Source organism: Cebidichthys violaceus, unplaced genomic scaffold (genome assembly GCF_023349555.1).
Source record: "Cebidichthys violaceus isolate CVI_PGR_0920_01 unplaced genomic scaffold, fCebVio1.0.p SCAF_63, whole genome shotgun sequence".
Taxonomy (NCBI): domain Eukaryota; kingdom Metazoa; phylum Chordata; class Actinopteri; order Perciformes; family Stichaeidae; genus Cebidichthys; species Cebidichthys violaceus.
Genome location: NW_027176850.1, coordinates 266295 through 285333, shown reverse-complemented (window position 1 = coordinate 285333; position 19039 = coordinate 266295). Strand labels below are relative to the sequence as shown.

Sequence of the window (19039 nt, the reverse complement as noted above, 5' to 3'; positions counted from 1 at the left end):
ACTTGTCCATCTCATCATAAAACCAACGAGATATGACGTGTTGATTATTGAGCGTGAGTGGTGTTCATATAGATGGATTTTGTTACCATTGAACAGAGCCATGCTAGCTTTTTGTAGACTTAATGCTAAGCTAACCACCTGCTGGCTGTCACTTCATGTTTACCGTACCGACATGAGACCTTTTCAAGTGCCAGTGAAATGGAAGTTGGAGCGTTTTTTTAACTTCTGTACTGTGAGTATTTCCCCCGAGAAACGGAGTATTTAAACGCTGTACAGTTACAAAAAGGATTTAAATCAAATCCTTTGCATTTGATTGGACCGCTAAAAAATGGGCGGGCTTAGAGCGTAGCAGGGTAAGAAGCTACAGAGAACTGTGGCTCCACACATGCCTCCCTTGTCACTAAAAGTTGCAGAATTGTACATATATATATATATATGATATACATCTATATAATAATCTGCAACTGAGTACTTTTATTTTTAATACTTTGAGTACATTTTGGTTTTTTGTACTTTGGTTAAAGTGACTTTTTGACTGCAGTACTTTGAATTATGTAATGCATTATTATAATAATGCAGACACTTTACAATAGGCTTTTGGACCCTAAAAAATGTCTTTCCATCTGTCTGTGTTTGCTCCCTCATGCAAAATGTCGTCCATGAAAGGCTTCTGGATCGTGTCTAACTGGTCCATTTTTGTCCATTAAGTAGTATGTGTGTGCCATTGACGATACCTTTTAGTTGGGGTACCGCTTGCTGTTTGAACTGTGTGAAGGTCTGTGCAATATTTCTGTCAACTTGTTGATTACTGACAGTGTATTTGGCCCATTCCCAGTGTGTATGAGTCATTTCTAGGTGTGGGTAAAAGAAACTATTCTGGTTTTCTTTTCCATCTTTTCAGTTTGTCACTTCATTCCTTCCCTGCCTTGCCTCAAAGTTGGAGCCTTGTACTTAAACTTCTCTGTTTTAACAATAACTGCTGATTTAGGAAACAGTAAATGAACCTAGAGAAAGTTCTGCCATATATATTAAACTGGAAGTTCGAAGTGATGACTCTGGTACAATATTTACATCAAACTGGGCAGAAATCATCAGCTTGAAATATGCTTTACGTTTTCCAAAAATATGCTACTAGGACGGCACACCATCAATTGATTTGATTGTGATTTAGTGTGCTACAATTTTAATGAAGGCTGCAATTATTATTATTATTATTTTACTTTTCAATAAATCCGACAATTATTTTCTTGAATATTCAATGAATCTTTTGGTCCATAAAATTCTGGATGATAGTGAATCATTTCAATCACAACTTACCAAAGCCCAAAACCCCAAACTATTCAGTTTGCTGAGGCTTGATATATAATAAGGATCTCTTGATTTATGTATATATGGAACACATTAATAACAGCATAAACAATAGCCATCGTGAAAAGGGCCAGATAAATGCACTTTCACAAAAATCAAACTTTATCAAAACGGCAGAAGTATACAAACTGATTAAAGTTAAAGTTTACGTTACGGGTCGACATGAGTTCAATCATTCTTCGACCCAACAAACAGGAAGAAATGTGTGCAGCTTGCTTGAGGGTTCTCTGGCATACCCAACAACAGGTTGTTTGTGATAGTTCAGTCTGAATAAGAACAGCTTTGGGCTGTCTGGACTTTTTCTTTCATCAAAAAAAACGTATCAGGGTGAGAAACAGGAGCTGCAGCTTCAGTGTTTATGATTAGAGTTTGCTGTTTAAAAAGAGACTCTGGAAGTGCATTTCAGCCCTGGAAAGGTTTGGACCGGCTGTAAAATGACAACGGCGTAATTAACAACCATGTTAATTTGTCTCGTTACTTTATTTACACAAGAAGCACCGAACAATACCCGTAACGTTAAGTTCCCTTGGTGTGCACAGGGCGCAGCGTTTGTCAGTAGGGAGAATGTGCATGTCAGGATTGGTTAATTAAACTCGGTCTAACTAAACAAGATCAAGGAGCAGAATGGCTCACGCTGATTAACATCAAGTTGATCAAGTTCAGTCAATTATCTCCTTCCGCTCTCTCCTCCAGTAACTTCACCACGGTGTATAACAGACAGAGAGAGGATACTCTAGATTTCATTTTTAAAATGGACTTCTGTGCTTAGATGCTGACCTGTTTTATAGCAATCTGAATTAAATACAAAAAGTAACCTGTTTTGTGTATTTTCTTGTGTTACAATGTATTACAAGGCTGCATTTTTTTTGTCTAGGACACTTGAAGCTTACTTCCATTTCCAAAAAGAAGACAAGATGTGACATTGTGCTTTGAGGTTCAATTATAAAAGTTCAGAACACCCACGGTAAGAGCCTGAAAACTTGTGCTAAGCCGTTAAAAGTGCCCTCCTTGGGACAGGAAATTAACACACACGACTGGACAGGCCTGTCTGAACAGAAGTTGGTTAAAAGAGACATTTTCACATATTCATTAAAACTATTTTAAAACTACAGTCAGCCTCGCGGTGCCAGACAGTGGAGCCACTGTGGAAGCAGTGCTGATGGCACAATCCTGAGCGGGTGATAATGTGAACCCCCTCCTCTGGATATTTGGGATCTATTATGTATGGAGGAGCTGAGTGTCTACATGACCGGGGCCAGAGAGCTAGACAAGACTGAGTGAGGCACTATTGTGTGTGTGTGTGTGTGTGTGTGTGTGTGTGTGTGTGTGTGTGTGTGTGTGTGTGTGTGTGTGTGTGTGTGTGTGTGTGTGTGTGTGTGTGTGTGTGTGAGAGAGAGGGGAGGGGCATTAAGGGGTGAAAAAAAGGGGAGAAGAAGAGAGTGACAGCAGACAAAAAAGAACCAGGGAGAGAAGAGGAGGGGGGCGAGGGAGGGAGGGATGAGGGAGTGGAAAAAGAGGAGGCAAAGCAACAGAGGAGTGAAAGAGAAATGACTTGAGGGGTTGAGGGATGGAGAGAGAGAGGTGAATAAAGCGAGAGAGAGAGAGAGAAAAGTATCAAGGCAATGGAGAAGAAAAAAAGGGAGAGCGAGAGAGAGAGACAGTGAAAGCAGTTGGAGAGTGGAGGAGAGAGAGAGAGGGGAGGATGTCACCCATGGCTGCCACTCATCACTCACAGCTTAATGACGCTGTTTTTTTCCCCTTCTCCCGCTTCTTTTCCGTGGGAGAGGAGAGGAGGAGGAGGGGGGGGGGGGAGTTCGGCCCAATCAAACCGGGTCGTACAGAGTTCACAACCTCCAGGTGGGACTGTCCTCCACCAGGGAAATGTCTGTGCATATGTTTGCTGTGTAGCTGTAAGGATGGTCTGGACCTTGAGACAGTTTAGTGAGAACCTTTTTGAGATTTTGTTACCAACGATACTGGCGACATGTGGTATAACTGACACTTCTTTAAACATGGTTATGGTTGTGTTTTGCCTGCATGTCCTTGTTTTTTTTATGTTGGTTAAGGTGCAAATGCCTTGTCCAAAGTTTGTGTTTGTGTGTTTACATATGTGTACGTCTGAAGCATGTGTGTTTACGTGTGTTGACGCGCATGTTTGTTTTCAAGAAATCCACTCCGGCTGTCTGTTGCTTCCTTCTGTGATTGGCTTGATTCCTATTGGAGTTTTGATTCGGTGTGTGTGTGTGTGTGTGTGTGTGTGTGTGTGTGTGTGTGTGTGTGTGTGTGTGTGTGTGTGTGTGTGTGTGTGTGTGTGTGTGTGTGTGTGTGTGTGTGTGTGTGTGTGTGTGTGTGTGTGTGTGTGCGTGCGTGCGCTCAGCTCCACTTGTCCTCTCACTCAGTCTCATTTCTGGGAAGCATCAGTCGTTTAAAACTCAAACGGCAGGATTTTATCCCTCGCTCTCCTCCTCGCACCAAATTTGGGGAACAGCTGGGGCGGCCATGACGATGATTTGTCTCCCTCTGCCCGTCCGCCTGACAGGTTGAGAGCAAGCACACATGCACGTGTACACAGACACTCACTAATAGGCACACACACACACACACACACACACACACACACACAATTAAACATGCACTCAGTATCACAGACAGACAGGCACAAACACACAGACGCATACCCCTTATAAGAGGCCATGTTCTCAGGGCGCTGCCAAAACACTCTGATTTCCTTTAGCCCGGGCGGCCATACATCAGCTCGGGGCCTCCCAGCCCGGATGGCAGGGGCTGACAGAATGACATGTGTCATTTATCAAACGAGGGGCGCCAGGCCTCAGGAAAAGAACAGACCGCCGCGTGACAAAGCCCCCCGAGAGCTCTCCTCCACTCGCAACGAGGGGAGTGTGTCAAGGGATAGACACTGACAAATCTGCGGAGATAGAGCACACATGGATACACGCTGACACCAACACACAAGCAGAGGAAACACACACTGAGAGCCACTTCCAGCACAGATACAAACCCAGTGATAACTCATTATATCCAAGCTGCATTGTGGCTTTAAAAGCTTTTTTGTTTGCTTGTCTTTAAAGAATGAAGAGTCTTGCACAACTAAAGCAAAGAAGTATATTTTCTTGATTTTTAACATGCTGGCAGTGGACCCACAAACACACATACCCACACACACACACACACACACACACACACACACACACACACACACACACACACACCCATATATATGTTTCCCTTGCAGGCAGAGAAGCTGCATGCCAAAGCTTCTCCTGTTGCCAGCAGCAGGCCTGTCTGTGTGCCCGTCCTTCTTAATGAACGGTCACTGGCTGCCGAAAGGAACTCTCTCTTAGTTGGCAACGCCGCTCCATCTCCTTCCTTTCATATCCATGCCACCACGTACTCACAATATCCTTCTTTTCTGTCTCCCTCCTCTTCATTCCTTCCCTGCACTCTCTCTCTCTCTCTCTCTCTCTCTCTCTCTCTCTCTCTCTCTCTCTCTCTCTCTCTCTCTCTCTCTCTCTCTCTCTCTCTCTCTCTCTCTGTCGTGATCCCCCTCCACCCCCGTTTACTCTTTCCATAGCCTGTTCATTTGTCTTCATAAGCCTAATTTATTTTCTCTGCCAGATGCAAGCTGACAGCCATCAGTCTCTCTCCCACACACACTGACGCGCACACACACACACCTGACCCCCTGACATGCAGACAAATACACAACCGTACGCTCAAATGCACGCAGCTCTTTTCTCGCTTTTTATTCATTTACTCTGTCTCTATTACACACACACAGAGGTATTACCTCACACTGCTCTGAGGTCAGCCCTACAGTCGCATACCCTCTGTTTTACCCCTGTCCTCCACCCCCCTTCCAACCACCAAAACCCTCCCATTAACATTACTGGAGATGGATGTGTCTTCATAGCCCAGATTGATTGCGGATATAGAGTTATGGTGCCATTTATGTGTGTGTGAGTGTGTGCGTGTTAGTGTTAGATGGAGGGCACTTTGGGAGGCGGCATTTGGAGCTGAAATGTGAGGGAGGCAGGCTTCTCTCGTTTTCCAGAACCTTCCAGCCGTTAGTTGTCTGTCCGCAGTCTGATATTGTGCTCTGTTGAAGGATTGCTTCCTCTCTTCCTGCCTCTCTCTCTCTCTGACTGTGAAGCTGTTCATAGCCATTGTTCGCTCACACACACACACACACACACACACACACACAGGCATGCATAGTCGCACACAGACGCAATCAGGGTGAGATGGCTACTGATACTAGTCCACTTTGAGAGCCCAGTACATAATTTACTGACTTTCTCCAGGGACCTTTTTTCAGCTCCTAATCCCTCCTCCCTCCCATCATTTCTTCTTTTGTCACTTTATTGCCATGGTCATCAGGAAGGGAGAAGGAAAAAAAAGCTCCACACACAGCACAGATACACACTCCAAACTATTGTGTGGTTCAGCTTATGCTTTTGTTATTTATTTTTTTGTTACACCCCTATGCTATTCATCAGGCTTTAAATCCTAAACCAGTGTTGAAATGAAACAGTGGAACTTTGTTTAATGGAGCGCCAGACTTCTGCTCTAACTCGTCACTTAAGCGGGCAGAATGAAAAAAGAAAATGTGGCGATGCATAAAGGATAACAGTTTTGATGGTGCACAATTGCTGGAATTTCCCTGGCGACACGTGCAGTTAAAAGCACTAAAATGTTTGAGGACATTTGGTTGTCCTGAGCAGCTTCCTGCCCTGAAGGGTTTGCGGTTCTATTTAATTTCCCTGAAGTGACTTTATGGTTTTTAAAGTTCTGATTTCTTTGTCTGTCTCTGAGGTCATGTTCTCACAAGGTCCTCTGCATTATTGCGTTCAGTCTTGTGTTGCTTATCTGGTTTGTGGTTCGTTTTGAATGTCTTACCGAGAAGTAGATAAGGGTAGAGAGGAGCTGATGAAATGTTTTGATCCAGAAAGACGTGTGTGTGTGTGTGTGTGTGTGTGTGTGTGTGTGTGTGTGTGTGTGTGTGTGTGTGTGTGTGTGTGTGTGTGTGTGTGTGTGTGTGTGTGTGTGTGTGTGTGTGTGTGTGTGTGTGTGTGTGTGTGTACTTTTTTTTTTCTCTCCCTCTGTCTCTTTTCCTTCTTTATGTTTTGTTTCTCCGCAGTGTACAAAGTGGATGGCCTCTGTGAATTGAGGGGAGGTCTGACAGCGTGGAGAAGGTTGATTGATGGCTTATTGTGCAGCCGGACTCGGCTAGACCGAACTGGTTGGGTTGTGACCCTGTTTTGGCCCCACGCCCTCTCATTTTCTCTTTTTTTTTTAATTCTATCCTTTCCCCCTGTATCTCACCGACTACCTTCGTCCCCCCAACACTCCCTCACACACACATGCATAAATAAACACGTATGTTCAGACTGTAAACACACTTCCTCTTTGTGCTTCTCCTCCTCCTCCCCTCCCCCCTCCGTCCTCGTCTTCTTTGCGGCGCTAAACTCATCATTGTTGCCATCATTCATTCTTCGCCATTTCCTTTCTTCCTTCCTCTGCCCACTTTGTTTTCTTTGTCCCTACTCCTTCAGGACAGGTTTAGTCCCATGAGTCATTTCATCAGGTTTCATTTTACAGACCCTATTCATACAGTCTGAAACACTGGCCACTCTGAAGAAAAGCTCAAAATGACCCCAATAGACAAATCCAGTGCCACTTTTGATGTGGTTCACCGGCCAGTTCTTGCCAACTGGGGAATCTACTGCCGACTATAATTCAACAAATTCATGAGCGACAAAGTTAGCCTCAACACCAGGCACACTAGTTTAAACTGTGGTTCAGCCTGTTTTTTCTACAATGATTTTCTGCTTCTATTCTCCACACAACCATAGTGATTTATGGTAATTATCCATCTTTGGGGTCATCCATCAACTGGTTGTTGCTAGGCGATGGGAGCAGCTGTTGTTTAGTCGGAGGAAGCTCCACTGTCAGGGGCGATGCAGGTGAATTCAAAAGACGGCATCTATGAAACGAGGACTCTGTTAGGTTGGTAGCTGGTTAGTTTTGTGATTCATCCTCTCCCGGTTTAAATGGAACAACGTTCTGTCATGTAACGGCCACCCTTGATTAAACCAAAATAGAACAACTTAAATAACTTAAATAATTAAAGATACGTGTAGTCCGGCGAAGTGTAAAACTATAAAAGAAGATTACGACAATACTGATATTTAAATCTTTCTTCCTAGGCTAACTTTTTAAGGATGGTAAAGAAACTGACAATATTTTCTCTAAAAGAATCTGTTTAACAAATGGCATCTGTCTGAAGCAGCCTACATTGAATCAGCGCTTGGCATTGGGTTTGTGTAAATCTCACTCGCATCATCTTTAATTAGCATTAGTAATGCATTATCTGATTCTGTACTTTGCCTGAAAACAAACCAGATGGTGTGTGTGCAGCACCAGAGAAATGTTCGATTGTTGGGCGTGGGGGGTTTTGGCTGAAAAGCAGAGTAGAAAAGGCTGGAATCTGCCGCGCCGATGATCTAATGGCTGTTGTTTCATCTCAGAGCAAGCAGGCACTGACAGTTCAGGGAAAAGGTGATTTATAGACCACAGTCACTGTCATGGCGTGTCGAAACTGGCTCACGGGAGATCTGAACAAACAGCGGCGGAAAAAAAGGAAAGGGGGTGGGGGGGGGGGAGAGGAGAAACTCGCACAACAATACAAGAAAAGAACTGGAAATCATTTTCTTTCGAAGGAAATGGCTGCAGTTCTCCAGATTCCAGTTTTCTTTAATCGCTGGTCTGTTCTGTGAGCAGCTATCATTTGCTCTTACTCAGTCACACTGAGTATATATACACACATCGTACTCGTAGTGGTCTAATGAAGCTGAGCCAGAGGTAAAAATGCACTGTCTATGTGACCCATTTAAAAAGGCTATTAGCATAATATGAGTTCAAGTAATTGCAAATTATTTGGGAACATATGTGAAAGCCCTCAGGACAGTCGAAAGTTTCACAAAAGGTCATTTTTCTTCATTCATATTTTATAAAGAATCCAAAGCAGTGACACAAGGTCTGCAGTCACAGTTAAAAAAATAATCAAATTCAAAATGTTGTCTGCAGATAGCTACCAGCAGGAAGAGCAGACTTTACCAGCTGTTTTTTGTTTTTTTTTCAACCGGAAGAGTCGTGGAAGCTGAGAAGGTGGATTTGTACGACACACAAGCTATTAGAAGCCCTGGAGCTATTGTGCCATATGGCGGACTATTCCATGTGGGTTAGTGGAGGGTGGGGCCGCGGAGGAGAGCTGTTCGGTAGGCTTTTTCATGTCTGGTCACACAAGCTGCGGGTTAAAAATCCAGTCTCTAGTTTATAATTTCACCGACTTTCTAATCATTTTGACAATGTAGATCTGAAATGTTCCTCCGACGGCAACTTGTTATGCAGAATCATATGAAAGGCTCCGTTAGCAGGGTATTGTCTTGAAGCTGAGAGGAGACTGTTGCTCTGTGCCAGTTTGCCTCAGTGTACATTGTCGGCAGAGTAGTCCAAAGACTGTCAGGTCCTATGAAACCACAGCCACGACTATCCTGGAGAAAGAGAGGAGAAAAGAATGAAGAGGACGGGGGAGAGCAGAGAGAGACAGAGATTGCCTGACATACTAAGTATTACCATAATTGGCTTTTCTACATGATAGGACAGAGGAAATAATAATGTCATTTTATTTACAGCCTTCTCTCTGCTGAAACACGCACACACTCATGCACGTCGTCCAGGTCAATGACACACACTGATCAGGCCTGTCCAAAGCCATCAGAGGTGAGTGGCAGGGAATGGAGGGGCCGGTGACAAAGCGAAACGGGAGAGAGAAATAAGACTGCCACACCGGAGCTCCCATTTTGAAGGGCCACTAAACGGTGTGAGCCTCGCCGGCCGCCCCGCTCTGAATGCAGCGGCCGGCTACGAGGGGTAAATCAGCAGGGTGAAAGCTGGCGGAATTGGACATTAGCACTGCAAATGAGAGCTGGGATTGCCCTCTTCTCCTAGACAACATGAATAAATGAAGAAGGTTTAGAGGGGAAAGTGTGCGTTTTGTGTGGGTGTGTATGAAAAACAAAAAAAGGGGGGTAAAAAGAAAAAAGTGCCCAGTGCCCAGTCATACTCACCCCATCTCATGTTATCTCTGAGAACTGGTCAGTATGTCTGACACCAACCAAGTGTTCCTGGATTTGTCACTATAATACAAACTTATTTTAACATTTTGTGTTATTGGGCAATCAAAGTCATACTTAATGTAGCTTTAAATTGAAAATGAATTCTCTGTTTTAATAATTCTTTCAACTGTGTGTGCAGGCAAGATTTTAGATAATGTTGGTGATGAAATACCAAATTTTAATTTTTCACTCTTTTGCTATCCCTTACTTTGAGGATTTATTTATTTATTTAAAAAAAAATGTCATTTTACAAATGTTGCCAAATGACTCAAAATGTTACATTTCTTAACAAATGCAGCCACACAAAAACTTTACTTGAATAAAGTTCAGTCCCAAAATGGCAAAATTATTTAAATCAATAACTATCCAATTAGAAAATAAAAAAGCAAGCTTATGAATCTGACCAGATATTCAATGCCCACTTTTGATACTCGTTGCTATGGACACATTTTCAGTTAGAAAGTATTGAGGTTCTATATCAAGGCCTAGTCCAGGCATGATCCACGCATGTGTGTTGCATGTGCTTTGGTAGCAAGGACATTGTTTTCTCAGCTCAGTCGCATTTGTTCTTTCAAATGAGTATGAAAAGCAAGGTGTGTGTGTGTGTGTGTGTGTGTGTGTGTGTGTGTGTGTGTGTGTGTGTGTGTGTGTGTGTGTGTGTGTGTGTGTGTGACTGGGGGGTTGTCCTACTGTGGTGTCACCTGTCTGCGGTAAGAAATCCTGGACTCTGGGCACAACAATAGTGACAGGCTCCTCTCCAGACGCAGATGGCTTCGCCTCCCCCCCCGCCAGCAACATTGCATCCCTGCATGCACCTGACACACTGTAACACTTGACACACATAGATAAGTGATCAGCCACACCTATCTTGCGCACACCTATAAACTCGCGCACATAGTATAAATTCCACCACTTTCTCTGTCCTGATCTTGTACTTAGTTTGTTGGATGCAGTTCAACTTGTTTCCCTGTTTTGTTTTTTTCTATTAAATATGCGCGCACACACACACACACACACACACACACACACACACACATCTCTTGTTCGCTGGCCTAAACACATCTTTTCTCCTCTCTTTTCAAAACTTCCCCTCTTTTCCCTATCCTCCCTGACAGCACAAAGTGGGCTTACGTTTTTGACTGACAACCACAACAGACACCTTCCCCCACTCCTCCCCTCCACCCCCGTTTTAATCCCCTCCCTATCCCTCGCTCCCTCCCTCTCCTCTTCCTCTTTTGTTCTGAGTGACGCTCGAAAGCCGCCGTGTCAGCATCTTTTCCATCTCTGATTGCCTTATTAGCCGGCGGTGGCACCCGCAGCTTTTCTGACACAGATGGTGAAGGAGGAGGCTTCATGCGAGGGGTTGAAAAAAAGAAGAAGAAAAATGGCTGACTTGTGTTTGTTGTTGTTACTTTCCCCTCCCACCTCTTCTCTGGCTTGTTTGCGTGGACACTGACACCTCGGGCTGACACTGACACACTCCTGACACTGATGCCTGTCAAGGCAACATACGGAGGATGGCAGGGAAAGACTAGAATTTAGTGTCAGTGTGCTTTCGGTGTGTGTGTGTGTGTGTGTGTGTGTGTGTGTGTGTGTGTGTGTGTGTGTGTGTGTGTGTGTGTGTGTGTGTGTACTGCTGTCAGGTTTCTATCACTTTGTCAGCTTGGCTGCTTTGTCTTTAACTACTCTCACCGCATTGATTTTGAATAGGTTCGGGTTTGCATTTATTTCAATACAGTGGGCCTGCATCTTAACGAGACAGGTTGAAAGAAAGCTGTGCAGCTGCATTTGCAAAGGTTAAAACCTTCTAATTTAGTGACCAACTCAAGTGGATGTTTTCAGTGGAGCCTCTATATAATTACAAGCTTGCAGTTAAGAGGAGAAACTAGCACAGGAATAGTTTAATTAAGAAGAGGAAGGTTGTACATTTCAACATTCTCTCACATGCACTTTTACGTACAATGCTGAGAGTTGCAGCTGTTGGACCTCCAGCTTTTCCCAGGCAGCAGTAACTGGCACCTCACAAACATCAGGTATTATGTCCATTCCGATTATGGGATAGAGAGCTACATGCTGTTTGAAGCTGACAGCACATCTGCCTCCTCACTGGAGACTGATTCTGGCACCTCAGACAAGCATCTTACGAGGAATGGATTGGGGGAGCTGCCTTAGCATATTTAACCCTCCAGTTCTCCCTCTCCCTTCTTCTCTGTAATGTTTCTCTCTTAATGTGGTTCCAGGATCATAATGTAAACCTTTTCATCTTTCTACTGTTGTAGAGAATTATTCCCTTAAATGTCTTTATTTTTTTGATTTTGGTCATCTGATTATTATTTTTTTAATGCAGATTTAATAATTTTAGAAACAAATGATTTGTGAAAATTGTTGACAGTTACTGAGTGGGCAGCCATTTCCCACTGATACTATAACTCTCTCTCTCTCTCTCACTTCTTTTAAAATGGCACACTTGAAGCTGTGAGTACTCTGGGAGCATAGGCAGTAACAACACGGCTTGTCATGTCCACTGGCCGTTTCCTTGCATCACGCTGTGAGGACTTCCACAGCCGATGCCAAGTTGACTCCAGCCAACCATGGCTTGGCAAGGCTGATGCAGCTGGCATTTCTCTCCACTATCTCTTACTTGTGAATCCATAGTATGTGTGGCATGTTGGAAGAAAAGAGCAAATCAGTGTCAGACACAGATCTGTGGCCACTATACAGCAACAAAATAGACAATGAAATACTCTACACAGAGTTGCTGCTCTGGCTTTTATATATATATTTATATATATATATATATATATATATATATATATATATATATATATATATATATATATATTATTACAGTATTTGATGAATATACAGAAATGTTTGCACATATGCAGTAAATTCATCTTTTTAATACATTGTGAGCATTCAGCATATGTTGTGAAGGCAGCACCAAAGTGAGTCGTTAACAGAGCAATCAGAGGCATATTTTCCATATGCATATTAGGCATATTTGTGAAGAGACAAAACATTTCTGTATTTGCATTGGGAAGTAACATATCTCATTTATATGATTAATAAGTATCATCTTTGCTGAGGATTTGTTCTTTGTATGATTTAAAATGTTGCTTGTGTACAGTTTTTAAGCTAAGCAGAAACATTCCTGTGGCTCATCGCTCTCTACCCTTGCTGAGCTGTAGTGTTCAATAGCTTCATTAGGCAGCGCAGTGAAGAGGACTATTTGTCATTGTCAAGATATGGATGTTTGCCACTTTATTATTGCAAAATTGTGTCCTCTGCTGGGAAAATTGACAAAAATCTCTTTAGGATTATTGCAGATACCTTCATATATTAAGGGCAGTAGATGCATAATTGGTGTTATTCTAATGTATCAAAAATGTGTGTATAAACAATATCTAATTCACTTTCCGCTCTTTTTGTGTTTTCTAGCTTATGGATCTGAGGACGAGTTTAAAGGGGATAAGATCGATGAAGAGGAACATCTGCAAGATGACGGCCTTTCCCTGGATGGTCAAGAAGATGCAGACTATCTTTTCAACGATGACGAGGACGCAGGTGATCGTTATAGCTGCCAAAACTCTCCACTCAGCAATGGCACTAACCCAGATGCTGGGTATGCCTCTCCACTCAGCACCACCAGTGATCATCTGGTGGACCTTAAGACCACGCCCTCCCTCATTGATCAGGAAAAGGTAGAGGAGAAGCAAGGGGAGAGCACAGAGCCCATCAATGGCCTCTCGCTACAGGACAGTCTGGCCAAAATGAAAACTGTCTATGCAAACCTGATCTCGGATGCCTCCTGGTCCAGCATTGCTATGGACATGCTAAAAAGTAAACAAGGGAACAATTACGCAGCCAGCAATGACAATGGAAGCAATCACAAAGGGAGCAATGGGTTCCTGAACAGTCACAGCCCAGGCAACATCCATCTGAAGAGCAGATGTAGCACTAGCAATTCCTCAGCCACCACTAATATTACCATCAGCAGTACCAACACCAGAGCAGTTTCGAGCAACAGTGGCACCAGTGTAAGCTCTGGAGGGTTAGCTTATGACTGGCACCAGGCAGCATTGGCCAAAACCCTACAGCATACCCCATACCAACTGCTTCCTGAGCCAAGCCTTTTCAGCACCGTGCAGCTTTACAGGCAAAACAATAAGCTCTATGGCCCTGTGTTTACGGGGGCCAGCAAGTTCAGGTGCAAGGACTGTAGTGGTGCCTATGACACGTTGGTTGGCCTGACAGTGCACATGAACGAGACGGGCCACTACCGGGATGACAATAAAGATACCGAGGATGATCGCAGCAGGAGGTGGTCCAAGCCACGTAAGCGTTCTCTGCTGGAGATGGAAGGCAAAGAAGATGCCCAAAAAGTTCTTAAATGCATGTACTGTGGCCATTCTTTCGAATCCTTGCAAGACCTCAGTGTTCATATGATCAAAACAAAACACTATCAGAAAGTGCCTCTAAAAGAACCAATGCCAGCTCTCACCTCAAAGCTGGTACCCCCAACCAAAAAAAGAGCATTTCAAGACTTGATGTCCCCGAGCTCGCCAGAGTCTGTCTCATCTGGCATACTCTTGGGAGAGTCTCACAAAGACCAAAAAGTGGCCAATCCTTATGTCACTCCAAACAATCGATACGGTTACCAAAATGGTGCCAGTTATACTTGGCAGTTTGAGGCACGCAAGGCTCAAATTCTCAAATGCATGGAATGTGGTAGTTCACATGACACCTTGCAGCAACTAACAGCCCATATGATGGTCACAGGGCACTTTCTCAAAGTAACCAATTCAGCCTCTAAAAAGGGTAAGCAGTTAGTTTTTGATCCTGTCATTGAGGAGAAGTTTCAATCAATTCCTCTGCCACCGACTACAACACGACTCCCGGCACCCAATGGGAAGTCGCAGCCGGACTCCCCATTGCAGCCCACTAGCCCTGAGGAGAAAAACGAAGAAACGAAAGATGAAGAGGCAGAGGAGGAGAAAATGGAAGGGATGGAACCAGAGAGAAAAATAAAAGAGGAGAAAGAAGATCCTCCTGAAAAAGCTGACAAACCTAGAAAAGCCAGATCTTACCAATATCTGAGAGAAGAAGACTTGGAAGAGACACCTAAAGGTGGCTTGGACATCCTGAAGTCTTTAGAGAATACAGTTTCAAGTGCAATCAGCAAGGCCCAAACAGGCTCACCAACCTGGGGTGGATACCCCAGCATTCATGCCGCCTATCAACTCCATGGATCCTTGAAGTCTACCTTGCCGTCATGTGCACAAGTTCAACCTTTATTCAGCAGCAAGAGTTTGAAGGTACTGTCCTCTGAATTAAGCAATCTGATCCATTCACCAAATAGCCCCTCTCCACCCCCAAGTCACAAGAGCAATGTGTTGGCAATGGAGGAGCTAGTTGAGAAAGTGACCGGGAAAAGTTCAGTAAAAAGTGAAAAAGAGGAAAAACCTGTACATAGTAAGTGCAGGTCTCTAAAGTCTCCATTGCCAAATCCTAAAGACAAACAGGTTTCACCCAATCCAGAAAACAGCTTACGGTCAGCGAAAAAAACTGTAGTAGAGGTCCAGACTGAGTACAGAGGCAAAGAAAGCGAGCAGACAGCGAGTAAAATAGAGAGACAGATAAAAAGTGAAGTTGATTCACCAAAAAAGCCTGTAAGCAATGGCTGCAATAACCTGAGCATCATCACGGACCACTCACCTGAACAACCACTAGTCAACCCTCTCAGTGCTTTGCAGTCTATCATGAACAACCACTTAGGCAAAGCTGCAAAAGTGGCCACTCCGTTCGTAGACCCCTTTGCGATGCTTTACAAGATCAACAGCAGCTCTGCTCAGGTTAAGTCAGCAGAGCCTGTGAGTCAGTACTGCGATGATGATGATGATGATCAGCCCATTGACTTGACAAAATCCAAAAACACCAATGGAAGTACACCTACAGGTGCTTCTCCACCAAACAACAATGGCAGCGTGAACAACAGCAAACCAGCTTTCAAAGACTTCTCACAGTCCTCATCTCCGCTCCTTCGGGAGAATGCTTTGATGGATATTTCAGACATGGTAAAAAACCTGACGGGTCGTTTGACACCAAAGTCTACGACCCCTTCTTCCGTCTCTGAGAAATCCGACCTCGATGGCTGTACTTTTGAGGACAGTTTGGAGGAGTTGTCTCCCATCCAAAGACGGAAGGGCCGACAGTCAAACTGGAATCCCCAGCACCTCCTGATTCTCCAGGCCCAGTTTGTCTCTAGTCTTAGAGAGACTGCTGATGGAAAGTTGGTGGTCAGTGACTTGGGACCCCAGGAACGCGTCCACATCTGTAAATTCACTGGTCTCTCCATGACTACTATCTCACATTGGCTGGCCAATGTAAAATACCAGTTAAAGCGGACAGGGGGAACAAAGTTCCTTAAAAATATTGAGTCTGGCCAACCTCTGTTTTTGTGCAGTGACTGTGCTTCCCAGTTTAGGACTCCCTCCTCCTACATTCACCATTTGGAGTCCCACCTTGGGTTTACCCTGAAGGACCTCTCAAAGCTTTCCATAGATTTAATCGAGCAGCAAGCAGTCAGCAGAATAGAGGACAAGACTTTTAGTACCTCTGGACTTACAGAAGAAGACACTGTCTCAATATATCAGTGCAAACTGTGCAATCGGACATTTGTGAGCAAACATGCAATCAAATTGCACCTTTGCAAAACACATGGGAAGTCGCCTGAGGACCATCTTATCTTTGTGAAAGAGTTGGAAAAGTTTGATAAACAATGAAGAAGCTGATAGCATGACAGATTACCGTTGCACTATAACTCTAAGCTACAATCTGTCATAACAGATGGTGCCACAACTGTATTGACACATATCGTAATGACAACATGGTTGATACTGTAGTTATTCAGCTATCCATAAATGACAGGACCTTGCGCTGCAGAGACTCGAAGCTAAGTTGTAAAAGTAGCATTTTTTTGGTGACATAAACGTACCAAATTGGTGCAGCAGCCATGGCACTGATTGTTGCTTTCCTAATGCACTGCATCTAATCTGAGCCTTTGGGAAAAGTCCATCTGTTGATTTAAAACTGGACCTCGCTCTTATTTTGATCACTGATTTTGAATGATTTTTTTTCAAAAATATATTTCAACACAACTTGCATATTATTTATGAGACAGTTTGTGCATGTGTTTATGTAAAACAGTGAGCATATTATGTCTAATGAAATTTCAACCATGATTACAAAACTGATATCCCTGTTTGTTTGTTTTTTTTAAATTGCAGGCTTAGCTGTTTAAATGAAGGTAAATGGTTATGACAGTAACCATGTGAAAGGTGTTGTTTTAAAATATTAAGATGATTTCAGCACTTTAAGGAAGTGTAAATTGAAGAAATTGTAAAAATGACACATCACCTTTTTCATTTTGAATCTCTTGATCAACATTTCAATTTGGGGACTAACTAATAATATTGTTTTGTATTTGTCAGTAAATCCCAGAAATTCTTACAAAATATTTAGAACATTGTTTTTTCTAGTAAAATATGATTTCCTGGTTGTTTCAACATGTACAGTATTTGCGTTAGTAGGCTACCAATTTTATTATTGTGAAGCTACAGTTGTAAAATTAATGAAGTTTAAAGTTATTGTATGAATAATCAGCAAGTATGTATACATGTGTGTCAGGATATCTTGCTCTTTACAGTTCAACATTATTTGTACTGTGTGCATTTTTATAATGTTATTTTCTAGAAAAATATGGGGGGAAATGTATAAAACTACAGAATATTGTCTGACCACAATGTCCTTTTTCAGTGAAAAGTAGGTCCTTTGATGAGGTTTACATAAAATGACAGACTTTTAATGGCATCTGCTCTGATGCATGGTCCTGTACATAACATTGAAGAAATAAATTCTCACCCAATGATAGATTTTCAGGTTTTATCATCAACCCGATTATTCAGAATGGCATTCTTTTATCCTCAGTTGTAAAATAAACTCCATGTCATGGATTAAATTGTGGTGTTGATTGACTGTTTTTGGAAGAGTGTGAAATCCAGACAGACTGAACCTGAAACACAAAATCAGACGAACTCTTGCCAATATTTTGTTCAATAATGTAATAATTGTATTTATAGATTTTAAGAAAGACTATGGTAACTGCATTCATATAGTGTCTTTTTCTACCTTCTATAAAGCGCATTGCAATTTGTAATCTCATTCAGACACATTATTATATACACCGTTAGGGGCGGAGCTGCCACGCAAGGCCGTTTGGAGCTACTCGGTTCAGTGTCTTGCTCAATGACTCTTTGACATGTGTATAGGAGGGGCCAACCGGCAACCTTGAGATTAAAGGAAGACCCGCTCTACCTCTTGGGATATAGCCTCCCCTTTCTCTAAAGTACATTCTGTGAAGCTGAAAAAAAAAAGTTAAGTTATAAGTTGTGAATTGTTGCTTTATGCTCCACATCAAAATCATCATCTAACTGTTATTTTATAAACAAAGGGGGCTTAACCCCACCTGGCAGTTAACAAATTGCATCCTGACCCAGATATTCTTTGATTAAAGGATAGTTTTGCATTAGTTACAGCGGTTGGCACAACACAAAATTGGAGAAATACCCTCCAATTCACTATAAGATGGATGTGTGGAGCTTCTATTTTTGAAACTGACTAAGCTCTGATTTGAGGATGCCAGCTGTGGCTTGGACAGAATAAAGTGAATCACTTAAGTGGTCACCACACTACAGGTAGTTCTGGAATAGGCCCCTATTCCAAATCACACTGAAATGTCCATCCAACCATCTACTTTACTGTCAGGATCATAAATACAATGCAGTGTGACAGCCTGGACTTTGACAGCGCTCTGACAGACGCGGTACTCTGGCTTTAAGCAGACAGTCAGCTGGTCTGACTTTTTCTGGATGTATGCATAAATGAACTGTTCTAGAGGGATTGAGGGGCTCAAAGGGGCGTCGGGTTTGAACGACTCCGGGCACTTTAAGGGAGGAACACTAGGTTCAAATCCGGCACTCACCACCTCCCATTTTTGTGGCAGGATTCATTATAATGCACCAACTGAGCCACTTTCTTGGCTAGTCTTAGTTGGACAAACACAGAGACAGCCATATCAAATCCTCTAAATTTTTGTCCTACAAAGGGGGCTTGCTGCAACACTCTGGACCATCTCCAGGTCACACCGAGGGAGCAGCAGCTTTCCCACTGTGAGCCACAGCTCTTCTTAATCTGAGGATCTCCCATGAGAACGGAAGTGTTTGAAACTATATGTGCTGCAACAACTTTCAAAGATCACTCTGCAGAGTCGTGATATCTGACTGACATGGTTTCAAGCTCAGTCTCCTCAGGTGCCAGACAGAGCTTGAGTCCCTTGGGTGAGGATGATAGCGGATCCTTCCAGACTGCACTCCCTCATTACTTTTTAAGGGATAGCAGGAGGCTGAATAGGG

General features: G+C 43.1%; 1 protein-coding gene across 2 annotated transcripts in view; it reads left to right on the top strand.

The window, feature by feature from the left end:
• The window catches only part of tshz1 (teashirt zinc finger homeobox 1), a 28989-nt gene extending 11403 nt beyond the window's left edge, over positions 1-17586 (top strand). For both annotated transcript variants that reach the window (XM_068734371.1, XM_068734372.1), the window contains one exon: positions 13008-17586. In XM_068734371.1, coding sequence (XP_068590472.1) covers positions 13008-16351 — 3344 coding nt within the window. In that variant the 3' untranslated portion in view covers positions 16352-17586. The remainder of the gene's footprint in view (positions 1-13007) is intronic.
• Positions 17587-19039: the final 1453 nt, after the last annotated feature.